Genomic DNA, 21,997 nt, shown 5'->3' with positions numbered 1-21,997 from the left:
AAGATGGGCATGACTGCAGTGATTAAATTTATTGGTTGAGGGAGCCCTGTTTTGAAGCTGTATTAGCATGTTAGCTACAGATGATTTTGTTTTTCTTTAAGACAAAGTGGCAACATTTTAATAAGAGGCTGGCATGCTAAGTTACTCTGGTTAGCAAGCTGCTCCATGGACTTCAAACATATCATATTTGCCAATCACCACACTAATAGCATACAATAAAATACTGGAATTTCACTTGCCTGGAACACTGGACCAGCTTATAATCTCGATGATATTCAAGGCTGCACTTGTCCAACCAGTCTACATGTGTTTTGTGGATTTGATTCAACATTGTTCACGAGTGAAGGGAGAACATTAGATTGACAGATGGACTGGGGCGAGATCCAAAGTGAATCATATTCTTTTTTATTATTATTTTTTACATTTATTTTCCTTTGAAGACTAGCTGGGTTCTCCCTTAGAGATAGAGTGAGGAGCTCGGTCATTTGAGAGGGACTCGGAATAGAGCCGCTGCTCCTCCACATCGAAAGTAGCCAGTTGAGGTGGTACAGGCAACTGACTAGGATGCCTCCTCCTAGGTGAGCTACTCTGGGCATGTCCTTCAGGGAGGAGGCCCTGGGGCAGACCCAGGACTCCATGAAGAGATTACGGATAAGAAGGATGAGCTGGAATAGGTGGCTGTGGTGAAGGAAGTCTGGGATTCTCAACTCAGACTGCTGTCTCCTCGGCCTGAATCTGGATAAGCAGCAGAAAATTAATGGAAAATAAATGGAATTTCACTTGCCAAAACCAGGAGGCCAGACTTCTTGAGTGAGCCAGTAATAGAATGGATGGCAACACAAAGCATATTATTTGACAGATAATTGTATTAAAATGCACCAAAATTGACCTGAAAAACAGTTGAAAGCATGAAAAATCATAAAAGAGGTGAAACCTAGCAGACAACTGCATGTTAATGACACGGGAAACTATGGGAAATAGGTCACTTTTGTCCTTTGATTGTGGAAAATTTATTTCCCTATTGCATTACTTTTAGTCGTGCTAATTATATACAGTAGAGACTACAGTTCTGTATAGTGCACATGTGAAGTGAAACAAACACACACCTGTGCCTTCAGGCTTCTGCTCTTCTTTGACACATGCATTAAAGTGCAAACACAAACACACACATGCACTACATGCACTATAGCAGCTTCCTTTTCGCCTGGTTTGAATTTGTAAGCCCGAAGCTCCTGCCAAAGCTCCTGTTGCTGTGGGGAGAAGCAGCTGCGCACTCATCCTACCCTCCTTCCAGTTTTCCAGCTAATGGAACATTCCAGTGCTCCCGTACGCCCCTGCCACAATAACAAATTTGGTACATCCCATTGGTGCTTCTCTAGCTGGTTTGTCACTGACTCAGTAGTATCACAGCAGTCAGCCAAACAGTATTTTGAGCACACGCTTACCGGCGCGCGTACACGCAAACAACACCGCGCACATAGTCTGAGAGTGAGGACATAAGACGAGAGAGTTATAAAACAGAAGGAAAGAAATCCTCGGCTAGTCCTTCCACTCAACAGTCTTCTGGTTGTTCTGCATCCCTGATATGACCCTGTTCAGTCCAAGATGTGAGTATACCGAAGTGTTTCCTTGTGTATGTGTGATGATGCCTGTTTTAGTGGATGTTTGCATGCACCACGGTGTTTCTGAAAGACAGTATTTGCCATTGTTCCTCTCATTCCTTTTCTCTCCACTGCCATTTCCCCCCTTCATCCTGGAAGCTTTTCAGCTTTTGTGTGCTCATCTGTGCACTTCAGCCTGAAGCTCCGGTTTCTCTACATTTGTACCTCAGAGCTGTTTTTCTCGCTTTTCCCTGTCCGTAAACATTAGTCCAATCAGAAGGTGCTGTGGTAATATAGGAGACACTGGACTTGAGGATGTTAAACACTGTGATGCATTAAGAGGTGTTTCAGGCAAATTTACCTTTAAGCAAAAGCCAAGTGTGTTTCTCATATTGGCAAGGTCAGCACATGGTCTAGTCAGGATACAAAGGCTTTTGCTAGTGAAATGACTTATAGCTTAATTATGTTGTAATACCCATCTCTCCATATGGATTGAGATTTCTTTAGTTTTCTTCTTCATCTGCAAAGTGAACAGTGCATCCATGAACAGTTTCTAATAAGACTACATTACCATGCAGGCACAGTGCCAATATCTTCTCACAACTTCCACACTAGTTTGGAAACCTCAGTCTGTTCTCAAAGCTACTTGTCTGGTGGGGAAGCAGAGGCTTCAGACAAGGTCAGTATAGACTAAAAGACTCCACAGTGAAAGTAAAACGCATCTTAAACTGTTGAATACTTCCACAGTGCAAAAATAAAGTCAAGTCACTGTTGTCGTCTCCCTCACTATAATGCTGCAATCTGCTTCACTGTTGAGACGTGGTTTTTAGCACACTAGCATCTCTCTCAACTTACCATGTATCCATGCCAACAAACAGTATATTTCCTGTTTTTTATTTGTTCCTTAGAGCTGTAAGTAATAATTTATGTTACACAGTTTCGTGTTTTTATTTGTGAGTGGAAACTAAGTGTTCATGGTTGCAGGAACGTGCAGAGACTCGGCATATCGACAAGACCTGCACACGCTGCACTTATACCTAGACATCGTCAACACTACCAGGATGTGAATTAATTAATAAGCTTTATGACAAGTGAGGGGGATTTATGTGATCCTACAGTCACAATGATATCATCAACTGTAAGTCTAAATCAAATTTAGGTTAATAAAATGTTAATTTCTGCTATTCTGGTTGTGCTGCTTGATAGTACTGTATACTGTGCCTTGACAAATTTGTTCTGGTCCAGAATAAGTAGTAGGCTTAAGTAAAGCCAATAACCAGTGATCAAAAGAAAAGGCACTAAGGACAGACAAAGAACAATACAAGAGCAGAAAATATCTTACTGTAGTTTAATCTTTTATCAAGGTTCTTTTGTAATTTAACCAATCTGCTAAATTGAAATCAGCTTTGCAGTCCTGGTTTAAATGATTGTTGCAAAAGCGTTCAGCCATACGCGCTCTCTTTTCTTTTACTTTTAGGATGCAGCGCTTCAGAAAAGCAAAGTGAGTGTGCGAACGGTATTACCAAATATTCCATTTGAATTAAATGCCTCTGAAAATTTCAGTGTCAGTCTGCAGCTCAAGCGTTTGCGTTCTGCTCTGAAGTTAGTTACTCGATTAAGATGTTGAATCAAATTACACTGAAAAATACATCAAACATTTAGGGATGCGGTTCAGCCCAACGCGTGATAAATTGAAGAATTGGGATGAAAATAAAAATGATGATAGAAGACGGCAGATTTAGCTGTTTTTATCTGATCACATTATCCAATCTCCCACACATCCGTGACTTCAAGTGTGTGTGTGTGTGTGTGTGTGTGTGTGCGTTCAGACTGTTTGCTAAAAAAGAATCTGTGAAAATAAAGTAAGTGCTGTGCACAGACTCCCCTTAATGCATGTGTTGCAGACTCTTAAAGCCACTTTCAGTGTTTTCCAATGAGGTGAATACACAGATTCCTATTTCCTAACTTTGATCCAGGTCCAAGGTTTCATTAGAGCAGGGTGGGTGCTGATTGACTGGGATCTTCAGGGGAAATCTAGGCTCCTTCTAGCTTTGAAAACTCAGAATAAGAAAAGCTTTTCCACATTGTGTCTATGTAATTTTGTTTCCAGGTAGTGTGATTAAGCTGGCTCTAACTTTGGCTGGGTATGAAGCGGCACTCTGGCAGTCAGCCTGACATCCGCTGATACAAAGCATAGTGATGGACTGTGGCGGAGGCTGAGGCTTTATAACCCATTACAGCTGATCGCATGTGACCTTGCTGTGTCCTCTGATGCTCTTTGAGCCAGTTTTACGAAATAACTGTCTATCAGATTATACTGCCGTTTGAGTTCTATATCTCCCTGCCAGTTTGCACCTGGAATCTCTCAGGCTGGTCATGGATTTGTAAATGAGTCCTGAATCACTACACAATCTTGTTATGGCTGAAATATTAGTATTCGTTGAAAATAATCCAATTTTGCACGTATTGCAGAATTGCTGTCTGTACGGTTTCTAACCACACGGTGATGATGTAGTAATGTTTCAATTATGTGTTTATATTTAAACCATATATTTTCTTAAATCTGTCATCTAAACTAGAAGCAAAAATAGAAATAAAACTAAAATAATAGTCTACTTGTGATTGCCCTCCAATAAAATGGATGGTATAAATGGATAATAAATGACAGTAGTGAAACATAGTGGTTGTAATCTGCAACATGTTTTCATGATAAAAGCTACAATTTTGACATATGATCCACAATACTATATGTATGTCCTCAAAACTCTTTAGTCTGCATTATATTCATTTAGCAGATGATTTTATCCAAAGGCCTACAATAGTAGTGTCTTTCAAACAAGTTATTATTTTTTTATAGCTCTAATAAATGCACAATGTAGCTGCTTAAAGTGAGACTGTTTGGTATTTGCAAGGGGAAAAAATGCATATTGCATCACAACAACCATGAATCACTTTTTCCTTTGCGTTCACCGTGGTTAGAGCAGGGTGGAGTATTTTATAACACTGTGAGTTCACTTCTTTTTCATGGGCCTCTATGTTTCTGTAGCCAACTATAGGGCAGAATCTGTGTGTGGCTCACCAAAAAAAGTTGTCATTTATGTGAAGTCACTTTAATTCAAAACGCAGTTTGCCTTGTTTTTTGAAACTATACCTCTGAACAGAAAACCCCCAAAACAAAACAAAGTATAATACACATATATATACGTGCATACATGCATGGGCATAGATGTGAAGTCTGCAAAGGAGGAGCTAACTGTGGTGTATATAGGATTTTGTTTACTCTGATAGCACTCTGATTACCTCCTGAGGTTTTGCTCCTGTTGAGCGACACAACTGTGCTCAGCAGCATCCTCCCCTCTCTTCCTGTGTAATGGCTTCATCACGCAGTCAATCATACAGTCATCCTGTTGCTCAGCAAACTCATTATAAAACTCAGTTTTGTTTTCCTGGCACACAATGCCGAGCCATTATATTTAAAAGATAATGTGTAGGCCTTTTGTCCTTTTAGTGTAAGGAGATGTAGTCACTTTTTCATGAAAATACTATGTCTACTTTGGGAGGTAAAGGCGCATACGTATGTCTAAATTTCTTTTCACACTTTCAAACCCATACTTAATTAATTGTCGCTTCCAGCCATTTGACAATCATGCTGTGCGAGTGTATGTGCAGCTGGCCCAGTCACACTCCATTCACCACCCATCTGTCCATGTCAGACTGGACTTCTCTCCTCTCCCCGTCTCTTTGCTGCTTACCTCCTGCCTGTTTTTGTTTTGTCTTTTACTCACCTTTGGTAAATTGACAAGAGAGCAAGCACAGTGAGAGCAGTGAGCTGCTGGTGTGTCCTGTAATCAAGATGGTTTATGGTTAAATGGCTAACATGTATATAAAAGTGTTTGCAGGAGAGAAAGAGTGAGATCAGAGCTCAGTTGAGCTTTTTAGAGGTTGTGCCAAGTTTCCAATGTATCCTTGCAGACAGGAAATAAAAATGGAGGTTCCTGTGTGTGTGTGTGTGTGTGTGTGTGTGTGTGTGTGTGTGTGTGTGTGTGTTTGTACTCTCTCTTTGTTGTGTTGCAGTATGTCGCTCTTTACTGTATCAGTACAAAGTTAATTGGTTGCTCTTTCATGCAGACATGAGCATGAGTGGAGAGTTGAAGTCAAGCCGCTCTAGGGCAGCCAGTAAGAGGGCCAGCAACACCACTTATGGGTGAGTATGACACCGCCCACCTCCCCACACCCACAAAGCCCACAAAGCCCACAAAGCTCACACACCCACAAAGCCCACAAAGCACACACACACACACACACACACACACACACACACACACACACACACACACACACACACACACACACAGGAACACTCTCCTATCCCCCACACACTCAGAGGTAATCATGCGCTCTATTATTTGCTGCAGCCCTTTATCTGTAACTCAATGGTTGCACCTCAGCTTTCCAATCAATGCAGCATTATTTGTTATTAGCTTCATACCAGTGTATGTAAGCTGCTATTGATTTTGGCCAGAGGTGCTGTCTCCATCAGTCAATGTTTGAATCCATCTGTTGATGTAGTGCACACATATGATTGGAGCTGATTACTGTTTATTGCTGACAGTTCAATACTGCGGTGTGCAGCTACACTAACGTAAACTCTGTGCTCAGATGGCTGGGGAAGGGAGTTGGAGGGGTAGTGGAAGAGATGACAGTGTGTGGGCTTGTTTGAATTCGTTCATGGCTTCATTACTCAACTCGAACTCTCTCTTTGAACTGCAGATTTTTCTCTGGCTGCGGCTCTGTAGGCCAAAGCTCCTTTTATTAGCACAAACCACAGAGAGTACTGTCTTTTTGTTAAGTTTGAGTCGATCCTCATTTTGTAGCACTCACTGGTAATGGCTCATTGTATGTACTCTGTAAATCCATGTATGTCCTTCAAAATTAATTTAAAACAAAGGGGAACAAAATAGAAAAGTCCAAGAAATTTAGAAAAAGTCACCAAATTCCCAAATTAAATGATAGTTTCTGAAAGTATACAAAAGTGTTTTTTTAACATTTAAGAAGCTAAGATGAGAAAAACATTAATTTTTAAAATATGTTGCCGGACGTCCACTCTAGGATAAAAAAAAATACTGCAAAGTAGGTTAGGAATGCAAACAAGAATAGAAAATGAATATTAACAGATGTACTGATATTGAGGCCAACTTGTTTGTCTCGGTCTCAATCAGAAAATCTCATTAATATTCTATCTTCTGTGCAACAGGGCCTCCACATGTGTTTCCAGCTCCACAATACACACTGATGATTTTCAATTCAAGGCAGCTGTATTGATGTCCTTCTGTTGGTTTCATCATATATTAGAGTGGTGTATAGATGTAAAAATAGTGCAATATGGGTCATTATGTATTATGTAGACAGCATGTCCTTGAAAACAGTTAATCCAGCTCTCTACTTGTGCTCCCTGCTCCAATCCCTCTAACCAGCCCTGCCTAAACCTTGAACCCCCAAACATTATTCAGCCATTCCACCATGCAGTTATTCAACAGCACTGCATGCATTAATGAGGTTAGTCATACAACACACATACTCACGATGACTAACACCCAGTGGAAAACACCTGAGGTAGCAACCCCAATGTAGCCTGATATAGCCTCCGTGATATTTTGCAGAAATGACATAGACTTAAAGCAGAGGACGTTGGATTTCTGTGGTCGTTTGAGGCTTATAGACACATCCAGCAGGCTAAACTAAGCACGGGACACATCCAGCCTGTTAATACATGCAAAAAACATGATTACAGTCATGCGGGTCGCTCTGTGACGCATGTGCAGTGGTGCTTTAAGCCTGATGCTAATCTTCACGTCAGCGTATTTATGGACAATGCTGTTCTAATGATAAGCAGGTATTGTTTTGATAAACAATTTAGATTACTATACTGACATATATCACTTACAGCACAGACTTGTGGATGTAATTATTTTTGCAGAGTTTTGATCATCACTCAAACTAGTGTGGAACTCAAACTATTTTGAGTCTGTTCACATTTAAGGGTACATGAATGCATGATGGTGTACTAACTAACTGTCACAAAACATGAGGATGAAAAACTGCCTTTTTCTCACCCTTAGTGGTCATGTGGTCATTTTTCTAGCCACATAGCACAAACCACCAAACAATTTTCACCCAGCGTGAAGAAGATTAATTGCGTGTAGTGGCTCAGTCACACTAAAGGAAAAATAGGACAGCAGTGTCCTTGCGAGTAGGAAAAATCAGTGGCTGCCCATTACTGCATTTATTTATTTATTTTTCTATTTGTATTTGGCAACTAGTTACAAGTAGTTTTGGTGAGCAACTGGTTTCTTGATGGTTAAATGTCCAACATCCTGAGCGTCTGAGTGACCAGAATGTAAGGAAGTTGCCCTGCAACTCAAACCAAACATCACACGTGTTGTGTCATCTTGGTTTTATTAAACACAACTGTTCTCTTCCCTGGAAATGAATTTAGCATTATGGTCAGACACGCATCAAATTGCTGATGTTCACAAAATGCACTGCATGAGTGCAGCCTGCTAACAGAAGTACCTGAGTTGAGACACGCTGGGATAGTCAGAGGATTACATTATTACAGTTCATCCTGAAAGGGACACAATTTAATAAAACTGACAAATCACAAACTCGTAGTGACACTAGAGGAAGATTCAACAAAGTTTATGCAATGAGGATTTGTGTATATGGACAATTTTCTCCATACATTTTAAAAGGTAATCCATCAACAGTTATCAAGACAAACCAAAATTACCAACCGTTAGACTGATGGCAAAATCAAATGCATGACAGTAAGTTACAAAATAAAAAGGAATAAAATGCTTTCTTTTGGCCTTACTGGAAGGCAGTGTTTACAATTCCTCTGCATAACATATATATTTTGATTTCTAAAGAAAATGTGAGCAGTACAGCTACAGTTACACATGAAAATGTTGTGAGGCAGCTACCAAAAAATCTCTCTGTCCAGGCTCCAGTAATCTTGCTTTGTGCTGCTAGCAGCAGCGTGCCCTGACTACTCCCTCCCACTATTCTCACAGCGCTGGCCAACAAACGTTCGCCTGTGGCCTAGATTACTTTGCAAACAAACTTTCTAAGTCATGTCTAAGATGCTAAAGCAGTGTAATCTACTCATCCAAAACCATGTAGCCTACCACTCTTTCTAAACTGTTATTATGGCTTGAAAGCTGGATTATGAAGCTCACAATAAAAATTTTAAACTCTATTGATAGTAAAACCCAATAAAGGTTTTCATTTGATGTCTTAATGCACTGCAAGTCATTTCTTGCCTCATGATATCAAGCACGTTTGTTTTTTTTCTTCTGTCTCTTCCTGCTGCCATTCTCTCATGCACTATATCTACCCCCAGGCTATTTCCTCTACAGCGACCCTGGCAACATATGGGTGTTGTCATCATTTATCGTTCATGCTTTCTGACTGTCACAGGTCCTCTCTATTAGTGAGCCACAGCTGTGGAAGCAGTGATGGGGTGTAGCGAGTGGCAAATGTTCCACAACCCAGATGCTGTTGATGCTGCAGCCGTGGCCCTTGTGTGCTCCAGTGCATTACTACAAAGCTCACTGCACTGTACTGTGTGGCCCATATAGGAAGGCTCAGGTGCCATATGAGGGGTCTCAGAGGAGCGTGTGTGCTTGAATGTGTGTGTGCGGTCAATGTATAGTTAACCCATGGCTTGGGATAGAAGACTGGGTTGGGTGATGGAGGGAGGCTTGCTGTTTAGTCTTTTTTGGCCTTTGTCTCTCAAAGCACTTGCTGTTATAATTAAGATGGAACAATAACACACAGGCATAGTCATGTTAACTAATATTTTCTTCTCCCCTTGTTATGTGTGATAAGACTTTTGTGGCTGTAGTTGTAATTTTTTTTCTCCCCGAAGTATGTCCAGTCTATCTTAAGGTTACTACAGTATTCATTTTACTAGCTGCTCCATTGGTTTTCTCAGTGGTAAGGGGAAGGAGAGAGGCACAGAGGAGGGGGATAGGAGGGTAGCCTTGAAACCGAGTGGCAATGTGCTGAGCATCTGGTCGCTGGTATTTTCGTCTGATTTCTTCTTTAATTATGAGAGGGGCTACTCATAGAGGAGTCGGTGTTAGGATGGAAACAGTGCGAGCCATCTGTTAGATCAGCTCAAAGACGCTGAAGGGGGCAGAAGGGGCAAATATGAACTCTGAAGTGGCCAGAAACAGTAGATGATGAAGTCCTACGTTATACACAGTGAACCAGAACTTAAAAGCTAATTTGACAGCACGGCGATGGATAAGAGAGTGACAGGAAATATTTTAGGTCATATTATTAACTTCATTTAATGTTGCTCTTTTTTTTATTGGTTATGGTAACACTATAAAATCACCAGCCACATCATTAGGTACACTTTTGCCTTCAGAGATCCCTAATTTATCAATACATAAATTCAAGGGTTTTTTTTTCATATTGACATGATAGCGTCACACAGTTGCTGCAGATATGTCGACATCAACGGACATCAGTGATGTAAATCTCCCAGTCCACCACATGCCAGAGGTGCTCTGTTGGATTGAGGTGACTGTAGGCTATGAGTACAGTGAACTCATTGTGATGTTCAAGAAACCAGTTTGAGATGACCTGTGCTTTGTGACATGGTGTGCTACCGTGCTGGAAGCAGCCATTAGAAGATGGTACATTTAAACAATATTCATTTGGTACTAAGGAGCCCAAAGTTTTCTTCTTCTTCCTTTGGCTGGTCCCTTTAAACAGGTTTTATGCTTTCCACATCCACAAGTCCACTAGGGACCGCTAGGTACCTGTGACTTAATTTTGGGTCCCTGTCCGTGTACGCAACAGAGTATAATAGCTTTAGTGGTCACGTAAGTAGATCATCTGCCTCCATCTCACTTTAACCCTAGCATCCTCTTCTGTCACACCAACCCTCTGGATGTCCTCCTTTACTACATCCATGAATCTTCTCTGTGGACCCTTTTTTTCCTGTTGCCTGGCAGCTCCATATTCAAAATCCTTTCACTGTTTCTCTTTTGCACATGTAAAAACCATCTCAGCCTTTCTTATTCTGTCTAAAAAAATTAAAGGGCCCAAACTGTGTCATAAAATAATATATGTTCTCTTTAGAGAAGACTGTGTAGGAAAATCCCAGTAGATCAGCAATTTCTGAAATGCTCAGACCAGCCGTTTTTTGTGTCAACAACTGCCATTTTCAAAGTCACCTAAATCACCTTTAATCCCCATTATGATGCTCAATTTGAACTTCAGCACGCTGTCTTGACCATGTTTACATGCCTAAATGCATTGAGTTGCTGCTATGTAATTGGCTGATTAGATTTTTGAGTTAAGAAGCTGTTGAACAGATGTATCAAAGTGGCTCTTGAGTGTACTCTCCAAGCTTGGCACTGTGAATGGGAATGTGTTGTCACACATGGGGAGAGCTGGCGAGTAACCAAGTACAAATACTTTGTAACTATACACGATTTTCAGGTATCTTTACTTGAGTACTTATTTTTCTTTTTACTGTTACGTCCTACATTTTAACACAAATATCTATATTTCCTACCACTTACATTTTCAAAACAGACGTGTTACCTTTGGTTTAAGACATTTGAGGGGAGTTATTATTTCAAGTCTCTGCACCCTTTAACAGTAACACATGAAAAGCAATCCTAATGGTTATCAATTACAAAGAGATATAAGTTGTATCTGATATAGCACCTCATTTGTTAAACCAGATTTTGGATCTGTATTTGATGTAAAGTTGTGTTGTGAAACATCCTGGAAAACAAACTAAGTTATACTAACTGTGTGGTATTTAAAGGTTGCAGTTTAATGTTCTGTGATGGCTGTAAAGCAAAGAACAGTGTGTGACTGGTGCACAGCGGCTTTGGTGTTCATGGTCAGAGTTAGGCTAGATTAAGTGTTGCAGAGATGAATTTGAATTTAAGCTGATGATGCTTAGATTCATTCACTGAACGAAGTATAAAGACAGTGTAAACATTGTACTGTCAGTGTAGAGGATGGAAATCAGCAAAGACCATTCATGAAACATCTGCTGACATCTTGTTGAATTCAGTTGTGTAGATCCACAAAGAGTAAACAGTAAACCTCAGGTCAGCTGATCACAGCCTGTACATCTAAAATCGAATGGATCTTACAATAGAAGTTATTCTGGGATGTGATTCTTTTCCCTACGTGGAACCACTGCAGTCGATCTTAAGGTTCCTCCACCCACTGAATCCCCCTTTAACCCTGACTGTGCTCATTTCACAGGCAACAGAAAATATATATATTTTTAATTCTCCTTTTCTTCTAGCCTCATGTTCTACATAACTGATTCAAGCCGGGTACATTCATTAGAATTTAAATTTGGACTAAAATAAAGTTTGTCTTCTCATGTGCTTTTAGAATTTTGTGAAATTATTATAGTACGAGGTTCAGATGGCATCGCACAAAAATAGCTTGTAAAAGTGTCCTCAAAAGAGCTTTCTTACTTTGAGTACATTTCAGAGCCTTTTAAATAAGTTGTACTCGATTTGAAGTAAATATAAGTACTTCTAATTGAGTATTTTTTAACAGAAGTATTTGTACTTCTACTTAAATACTGAATGTCTGTACTTTTGTCACCTCTGATGATGGGGAAAGAAGAACGAGCAGACAGGTTTAAACCAAGTTATTTTAAAGAAAACAAACAAAGATGAATATTAAATTCCAAACATTCGGTAGGATATATACACTACACAGCCACATCCTATTACAGCTTTCAATTAAACATACTTGTCTTGACTGTGCATGGCGTGCACTATTAGTTTTACAGCATGAAAGACCAATAAAAACTCTTAAAAAAGACAGATGACATAAAGCTTAAGCTGTCATTCAAGACGGCAGTGTTGGGAATAACCCATAAACCTACATTTGAATCTTAAAAAACAATATCCTCCTCCTCCTCATTTGTTTCCATGCAGCACTTGTTTTGACAGTTTGTATATGAGGGTCTCGCCTTAGGCTCGGTTGGCTGACATCTGTAAATCCACCAGCAGTGGAAAAACAAAGGGCAAACTGAGGCACTGTCAATGTTCGCCGATTTTAAGAATGACCTCTTTCTGCTGGATACAGTTCTGTGTCTCTCAATTGTCACAACGCAGCTGACTACCAGCTGTTATGATCCCTACCCAGAGCCAAATGTGCGCACAACACATTATAATCAATTTTTAAAATGACATTTGTAAACATTATTTATAGAGAGAGGAGTGCAGTTTGCACAGAATGAGAAACTAAAAAAAGGCCTCACATTTATTAGAAATGCAAAAAACAGACTTCTGTCACTTCTAACATATAAAGAGAAATAAATATGTAAAATAGATGCAAAACCTGATTACACCGCCTCCTGTGTTCTTCCCAGCGTGGGCTTTGGGTTTAGAATTGACATGATATCATTGTTCCTGATCTATGCCCAAGACTAGTGTGAGCTCATATCTGAGATTGTGTGACTTATGCATGGTAGGAGTAAAATAACATTTATTTCCTTTCATAAACTCGAAGTAGTTGCCCTGTCCTTGCTAACTTTGCAAAAAGTAACTGAGCAAGGGATATGATATTGGATGTTTTTCATCTGCATTCAAAAAGTATCTAACAAATAAAATAGCTCACCTATTGCTTTGGTGTCCATTTGTTTAAAAAGTACTTTGCTGTGTATTCCAGTTTACAGTGATGGATTTCTCGCTATTTAATTTATCCTTACAAATAGGACAAATATTCTGCTTATGTCTGCACCTTGGAAAAATTAAGTTAAATCAAGTGTGGAGGAAGTTCTTTGTCTGTGTGACTAATGCATCCGTGTTTTCTTTGTGAGCAGCGTTGTTGTTGTTCTGCCAGACGATGAGGCCAGTCGAGTGCGAGGCTCGCTGAGTGTGTCTCCATGTTTTGATATCACGGCTCATTCCCAGATCGAGAAGATTTGAGTATTAATTGTGTCAAATCCTGAACACTGCATTATTTAAAGTGTTGAAGACTTGTGTGCAACTCATTTACGCTCGTGTGAAAAAGTGGAAATCTGTTATATTGAAAACATTACACAAAATGCTGACAGAAATGAACCCAGATTAGTCACTTTAGACGTTAGTAGATTTTGAACAAAGCACTTGTTGCATTTTTTCATAACCTCTGACATGTGTCCAGCAGCGACTAACCAGGACAAGTAAAAGTAGCGCGAACTTCTCTGTGAAGCTTTTTATTCTCATCACAACCACGTTTCTTTTAGTGTGTACGACAAAGTGACAAGGGAGGAGAGTCTGACTGTCTGAGAGAGTGAGTGAGAGACCATGGTGGCAGCCTTGACTTGTGCCTCGGCCAAAAACAGCCCACTAACTATTCATCAAAGCCTACTGTTCCCTCCCCTTTCCACGTGAACATCAATTTTACAACATAACTGTCATTTTCATTTTTGTGTCCAGCTTTTCTCTCTGTCCTTTGTCAGCTTGCTCTCCGCATGAATGCACCTGTGTGATGTGCCGTTTTCAGTGCATTCCTGAGAGATGACTAGGGCTGGACTGTGGGTAAAGGTCAGTGCAGTCAGAGGTGGATGTACTGTTGGGGAAAAGGTCGCTTTCCATGGAGACAGAAGGAAAGTGCATCTGCTGGTTTCAGGGCCACTGACAAAGCCTTTGAGAGAGTAGAGAACAACAGAGATGATAGAAGATAGGGTTCGAGCGGTTCGAAGGAAGGAGCAAGGGAGCGGCAGGCTGGCTGCAGACACAATGTTCTTTGGAAATAAGGTCATGAGCCAGCAATGGTGACACCGGTGGCTCAGGGCATAATGGCACGAAGGGCCATATTCACCAGGAAGAAAAATCTATCTCTTTCTGTGTGTGTGTTTCTGTTGGTTTATATCCATATACTGTGTGGCTGTGAGCATTACCAGGCCAGATGAGTTATCTTTCCTGTCCTACAGGCTTATCACTCTACCGTGGCTGGCCCCTTTGCTAATGAAGTCATCTCTATCCCCACAGCATTCTCCACACTGGGAGGAGAATGTAAGGCAAGCAGGTGGAAAAAAGGAGGCATGAATAAAGATTGATGCAGAAACTTGAAAGACAGGCAGGGTGTAATACCGTAACAAGACAAGTGTGAAACAATTGGGAGACGGGTACGTAAGAGAGAAAAATGCAGAGAGAGGAAGAAATAACAGCATTCAGGGAGAGCGAGGGGTGAAGAAAGCAAAGGAGAGAAAGCAAGTGAGCACTGCACTGCGTGTCATTGGCCCCCTGGCATGAACAATCCATCTCAAATTGATCTTCCAGTTCGGCCCAGCAGGGCATTCTGAATCAATCTCAAATTGATCTCTGTGCCAGAGGTCGGGAAAACTAGCAGTGGAGCTTATCAGAAATATAGTGGTGCTGGGAGGATCTGACAGGGAAACTTATCACGCTGCACAACAGGAAATGGGCTCTGAGCCCCCGGGGCAGCGAGAGGACGAGTCGGCTCCCTATACACACGCAAACCACAAGCACAATCACGCACAGATTCAATGTCTCTGCATGTACCCAACACACCCATACACTGACACATGCTCCCCAATGTTCAGCACAGTACAGAAAGGGTATACTGTGCATTCACACGGGCTTATATACCATCACACTCACACAAGCTCTCACACACGTGCGATCCAGGTGTCAGCACACACACCTACAGGCTGCCTCACAAAATACAAAGTTTGTCAGCGCACACTGCGTCAATATATTTTAACCTAGACATGTGAGATTTGAGACCTGGAGCTCTTAATGACTTATAACACATTTAATGTGTCCTCAGCAAGGCTGTGTGAATGGCCCGAGGAAGGACGATCAATACTGGATTGCATTTAGACGGTCAGTCAGCTTAGGGGAGCAAGCTGCCTCTCCAGGCTTGGTAAAAAAGTAAAACGATATAAACAATTGTTCAAAGGTGACTTTCGTCAATATCACTGGGAACACTTAGAAAATCCAGTCCAGGAGCACAGGAGCATGTCCAGCTTCTTAAGAGCACAGAATAATGTTTTTATACTCAACTGCGCGTGTCCAGTGACCAATATCCACATGTCAACATCAATATTAAAACCATTTGCCTAGTGTTTTGTAGGTCCCGCTCATTAACCCTCATGTGGGCTTCTGCACATCCTACAGATATTCCTTCATTTCGGGCCTTGGGTCAGTGCTTGGGCTCTTGGTAGTATCGACCCATTCCTGAGCAGTTTCATGTGGTGGGGCAGGGTGTGGGAGGCTGCTGCTGTCAGAGTGTGGTGTACCGACTGGGTGGGGATCCTTTATCTATAAAGATTGCTAGTTAGGTGGTACATGCCAGGCTACCATCGACATAAACAACAGAATCCAAGATTACCAAGCAGAATATTACGTTGTAATGAGAACATAAGTGTCAGTAGTTTTAATGTTGTGACTGATCAGTGTACATTTCACAGCCCTTGTATTGCTGCGTCTCACTTCCTATTACTTCTTGGATCGCAGGACTGTAGCTACCAGGGACCAGAAGACACAGAAAACTTACTCAAGGTTTATTCTGATGAGAGCTGCAGAATGGCACACAGATAGGGAAAGGTGAGCAATACAAACAATGAGTGGCTCAGGGAGTACAGTGGAAAGGGTGATGATGGGAGGGGTGTGTTTGAGCATGTCAGCGTTTGGGAGGCAGGAGCCCCTTTTCTGTCGCCTGGACCTGAAAAGCTCACTGTCAGCACAGAGAGGTAATGGGGGTTAGCGGGGTGAACAGAGGAGGTGAATAGTGAGTGTGTGTGAGTATATAAACAAGTGTGAGTTTTTACAAAGAGCACTTCGGTATTTTAGTAACCCCACTGACCCCCATGATTGCAGATGAACAACAATGGAAATGTACGTAATGCATACGAAACTGTTTGTCAGTTTGTTGCAGGATTTTGCACAAAATAATTTATTTTCAGTCTGTAAAATGCCGTAAGAGGTGGAAACCGAAAAGCCAGCTTAATCGCATCTTTAAGTGGACATCTTGTTGCTTCCTGTCCTTTGCCAAAATTCCCAAATAACATCCTTTTTTCATGAGAACCAAAAACAGACAAAACCTTTTTTTTGACCTTGGGGTCCCATGAGGAACAAATTCATGCACATGCACACACTTCAAAGTTTCCTCCTTTCAACTTTACACTCCATTTATTCTTGCAATCTCACCTGCAGATGAAAGTCCCTCAAATGTCAGTCTCGTACACCTTCCCCCACATCGATGTTTCCATCAAAAGAGTTTAAAAGGGTCATTCGTCAACTAAATACATTCCTTTATTCATAACACGCACCTAACATCATGGTTATCTGTAGACAGATGAAACACTAAAACTCAAAAGTACCACACTGTGTGCCATGTATGTATTAAGTACAACAGTACAGACAAGTTTCTACATGCGTTTTTGTTCATCTCAGATTCACCATAAGCTCCAGGTGCAAGATTCAAAAGACTAGATCATAGACTGTATATAAGAAATGGGCATAGTTATCATGATTTCACTTTGTGGTTTATTGATTTGGACTTCTGAAGCCTTTTTGTTATGGGGTGGGGGGTGGGGGGGGATTAGTTACAGAAATGAAAAATGTTTTTTAAAAATAGCCATTTGATGAACTCTAGTTTCTTCTTTGGGATTTTTGAGACCAGTGGGCTACCACACGTTTCTGAACAGACTTCACATGAATTTTCACCTTGTGTTTTGTTTGAGTACATTAAAATTTATTGGAATACCCTGTTTAAAAATTCTTGACTGTGCATATGTTAATTTGCATCATAATAACAATATGCTATTAAAATTACTTGATGACTGCACAGTGCAGAAAATAAATTGGAAGGCAAATCCATTTCTTCCATAAGTCAGTCCTGTTCATTATTTTGCAACATTTTCTGCAATGACTCACTGCAAAAACAGATATTAAAGGGAAAGCTAACATGAAAGAAAATGCTATAGAAAATCTCTTATGTCACATAAATTTATTTCCCTTATTTTTTTAAATGTATGTGTAATTGTTTTTCACAAATGCAAAGCCACATAAATCACACAGCATGCAGTAATCATTAGTTGTGCATTAGTTAAAAACTTTCGACAGCGTCTGTTTGACCATTTAGTTCTGCTGCATTACTCTTAGATTTCCTTAAAATTCTGCTAACGACTCGGTTTCCACAGCACCATACTGCGTACTTTGTCTCTGAGCTGTGCAAACACAATGTCTTGAAGTATTACACTTGTCTCCCTCCTTTTAGACACATGTGCCACTTGATTCATCTGCCGCTTTTAGTTTTTGTGTTAGCAAAAGTCAGACAGATACAGGGAGGTTGTTGACAGAGCACTGCTCATGTTAGCCGAGGTTAAAATTTTGTCCAGTGAGGTTCGTGGACTGCAGTCTGAAGTTGACTCAGCAAATGTCAGTCCTGTCGATCACAGTTAAAACTACAGACGGCTCTCGTGAGGGGCTTTCTGAATGGCAGCTTATCGTTTTCCCTAGATATCCTCTAAATGTTCATGTCCTCTCTTGCTAGGTGATGTGGAAGATGACTGCGTTTTCTCCATGGCTAAATGTGAAAAGTCTGACTAGACACAGCTGCTCACACACGCTGAAAGCCGTTGTATTTTTGTTGCATTTTTATGACAGCGCCTTGTCTTTATTGCTTTTCTTTTGATAGACAGCAAAGATGTTAATTTTAGCTCGGTGTAACCATGCTGCTTTGCCCTTTATGCAGTTGAGCCAAACTGACTTTTAGCTTTTAATTCTTCAGTAATATCAGGACAGCAGCATAGTTCAGAACATGGAAACGATGCAGGGGCTTGACAGAGTTGAAAGGGCTGGAAGGATTAATTACTCCAGGCAGCTTTGGTTAACCTTTTAAGTTAGCACTTTAAGTCAGTTCTGATGGGGGACCTTGTTAGTGGAAGTGTCTTGATATTTCTGTTCCTTTCACCCCTGTGGGTAATGGCTGGATTGGAGGGGTGCCGTGCATGTCACTTGTCACCTTCCCGTGTAATGCTGCTAATTAGCACTAAATAGCCTGATCTCTGAAATTTCCAATTACTGCTCCCAGTGAGACCCTGAGCTTTTGATAAATAACACCATACTAAAGCAGTTGGCCCTCCTGGAGAGAAGCCACACATATAAGTCTTCAAAGAGGTACATGCACCACATTACTTCCAGTCAGATGACATGTTAACAAGGACCTGTCCCCATTTCCTTCACACTCCTTTATGAGCCATTATCCAAAAGCTCCTTTCAGAGTTATTTTTTGTTGTTGTTGTTGTTGTTTTTTTAAAGAAGAAGCTTCATTCTCTTAGTTTATTGTATGTCGAGCTGTGTGCAGATGGTCTTAAGTCATGCAGAAGAATTGGACTTATCCCTCTCCCAACACCCTGCCTCCAATAGGATCAGGCCACGCTGTCGACACTGCTGAGGAGAGACTGTTTCTAGCTCTCATACACGTGGAACTAAAGCCACATTTATCTGCATATGCACATATTTATGAAGTGCATACATACCTACACCCACATAAGGTGCATACGCGCTCGCGCTACAGCCACTGTAGAATTCACCCAGTCACAGGGTACGCTGCATGTCTTCTCCTCATTTAAAAAAATGAAGCTTTTGTCTCTGATCTTTTGTTCTTCAACTTGTTTTGTATTTCTGTGTCAAACAGAGGCCAGCCAAATCTAGCACCTGATCAGAGTGAATATGAATATGAAGTATTTTGTCTGGAAGAACAAAACATGTACAGTATTATTTATTCATGTGCTGTCCTACTACTGAATGCTAAATGAGCAATTAGTATAAAAGCTGTTTGGGCATCTAATCACAATAAACACCTGCACTGTAAAACCATCTGATTTAAAAAGCAGATTATGTTTTTTGTTTTTTGTTTAGGCGTATTCACAGGCCTGCTAGTTCTCTTGTTCCAGTCTACTGTATCCGCTCTATAGTGTTTTATAGCTTTCAGACATTTTAATTTCAGTGTCTTCAACTGTGCGATCAAAGCCTATCTGCAGTTGTGTATGTATATATGCATTTTCCTTTGTGGGAAAACACAAAATGTAAGAATCTGATTGTCAGCTTTCCGTCGCTGTTCACTGGTAATATGTCTAAAGTCCCAAAATGGATGAGAATAACTTCCAGCTCATATTCTGTAGCTGCATGACCGATCAAACAATAACCATACCAGGCCCTACCCCTGCCGTGGCTGATCCTATAAGCCCAGCCAGGAATGTCCACACCCTGACAGCTGTGGGAGAATCGGACTCATTCTGCCCAATGTCCGCATCCTCCTGTCTTTAACAAATGCTCCACTCACCCTTTCTCACTGTCTCTGTATCCTTCATTCTATCCACTGTGGTTTAAGTGCTCTGGAACGGTGGCATTGCTCCGTTCTGTGATGTGAGTGTTAATTTACCGCTGATGATCACTCTTATAAGAGGACATAAGAGATTACTTCTGATGGACATTTGGGCTGGAAGACCAAATAGGGAAAGCGCCTTTCTCCTGTACGACACTCTTCATTGAGTCTCCTCTTCAGTGATGCGTGCCAGTCGTCTATATGAACTGCCTGTTATGCTCCACCTCTGCTCCTGCCTTATTGATACAGCATCACTCCCCAGCTCCTATCTATTAATTTACTACTCTTCTGCACCTCCTTTTGATGGTGATACTGCCAATCAAACCTAAGGAACTGCTAATCATACAGGGCTATTAAAAAGAAGGGCAAGAAGGATGAGTGCAATCTGACACATAACCCTTGCCTGTTTACCTGTACTTCTAAGACTGAATGAAATACACTCAGGCCATAATTTAACCTTGATGCATGCAATTAATCAATCAATCAGTTAATCAATCAAGGCTTTATTCGCCACGTGCAGGTTGCCGTGCAGTGAAATAAGACCCCCCTGACCTTACACACACACAACACAGACATCACATGGGGATACAGGTCAGAGATCGATAGTGTTACAGAAAAAAACCCACTGAAATATACACTACAATGGGAAAGTACAAGAGGAAAAAAGAGACCTCTACTCATGCTGCGCTCCTGGGAGGACAGCATGAGAACAGGAAACAAAAAAACTCTTCTGCTCAAAAAAGCACATAAATGTCCACAGCACAACATTATGGAACACGTGACAAGCCACAGGGTCGGGTGGGGGTGAGAAATAATCCGAAGCAAACACAGCAGCCATCCTGCTCAGCACTACCATTCCAGCGCGGGCTCAGACCCGCCGTGTTCCCAGAAGGGAACAAGCATCAAAGGCGTTTGGAAAGGGAGGGGGGATGAGTGTGCGCATATCAGTGTATATGTATGTGTGTGCGTGTCCAGAGTTCAGCTGAGACAGTGTCCTTCGCCCTGCTAGGCTAAGTAAAAAGTCTTCCAGCCAACCCAGGTGGTGTGATGTTGTCATTCTTTTGCTCAAAGAGCCGATTCTGAGAACTCACGACCACAGTGAGCCTCCCCAAGATGTAATCCAATTTGCGCTCAGAGATGTTATTCCAAGCGAGCCCTTCCAAGATGTAATCCAGTCTGCACTCAGAGATCTTATTCTGAGTATTCACGGCAGCCGTAAGCTTCTCCAAGATCTTATCCGTGCTGCACTCAATGAGCCCATTTTGAGAAACTCACGCCTCTTCCCATCGTTTCAATCCCAGCGGGCAGCCTTGTGGGGGTCTGAACAGCCAGTTCCGCTTTCTTAATTCTTCGATAAGTCAGGGCCAAGCCAGCTCCGATCAGCAAGAACCCTGTTATCATGGTTCCGAATAGGTAGATATCTTCAGCACTCAAGCTCACCCAAGCCCAAACTTCTCGTTGAGAAAGGGGTGTCAATTGCATTTAGGGACCAGTTGATCAAATCCATAATTCCTCTTTTAGGTTTTAGAGAACAGACTGTGAGAGAGTGTTCCAGGGTAAAAGTAATTTAAAAAAAACACGAGACTAGACAAGGACATAAGAGGCTAAGCAGGGAAGCTAAGGGAGAGGAGGAGAGGAGAAAAGTGTGACCGCCTTCGTCAAGAGCAAGAGCAGAAAGCCTGAAAAAAATTTATGAGCTCAATGAGTTACCATTGGGTTGTAGCTGTATAAAACCATCCTGGAGTATGGGCAGTATATTCAAGTAATGCAGACCAGTGGGCCAAGCAGTAAGGGATGTCCATAAGTAGATTGCACAGTGATGTGCTATTGATTAGCTACTGTCGAATGCATGTCATTGATTGAACCAGCAAGGTGTGTGATTGCTGCATGTTGAAATAGGTTCTCTGGAAATGTATGCTTAGTAAAACGTTAGAATACAAAACAAAAACTAGTATTTAATGGCTGTGTGAGACCATCAGGTAGCAAGG

At 41.3% G+C, this 21,997-nt stretch overlaps 1 protein-coding gene across 1 annotated transcript in view; it reads left to right on the top strand.

Moving 5' to 3' along the window:
• Positions 1 to 1,392: 1,392 nt before the first annotated feature.
• Positions 1,393 to 21,997, top strand: part of si:dkey-234i14.2 (uncharacterized) — a 40,288-nt gene continuing 19,683 nt past the window's right edge. Inside the window, exons 1-2 of the mRNA XM_004539376.2 lie at positions 1,393 to 1,607; positions 5,730 to 5,805. Of these exons, the coding sequence (XP_004539433.1) occupies positions 1,586 to 1,607; positions 5,730 to 5,805 (98 nt within the window). The 5' untranslated portion in view covers positions 1,393 to 1,585. The remainder of the gene's footprint in view (positions 1,608 to 5,729; positions 5,806 to 21,997) is intronic.

Source organism: Maylandia zebra, linkage group LG1 (assembly GCF_041146795.1).
Source record: "Maylandia zebra isolate NMK-2024a linkage group LG1, Mzebra_GT3a, whole genome shotgun sequence".
Lineage (NCBI taxonomy): Eukaryota > Metazoa > Chordata > Actinopteri > Cichliformes > Cichlidae > Maylandia > Maylandia zebra.
Note: the sequence above shows the minus strand (reverse complement) of the source record. Positions and strands in the feature narration are given on the sequence as shown.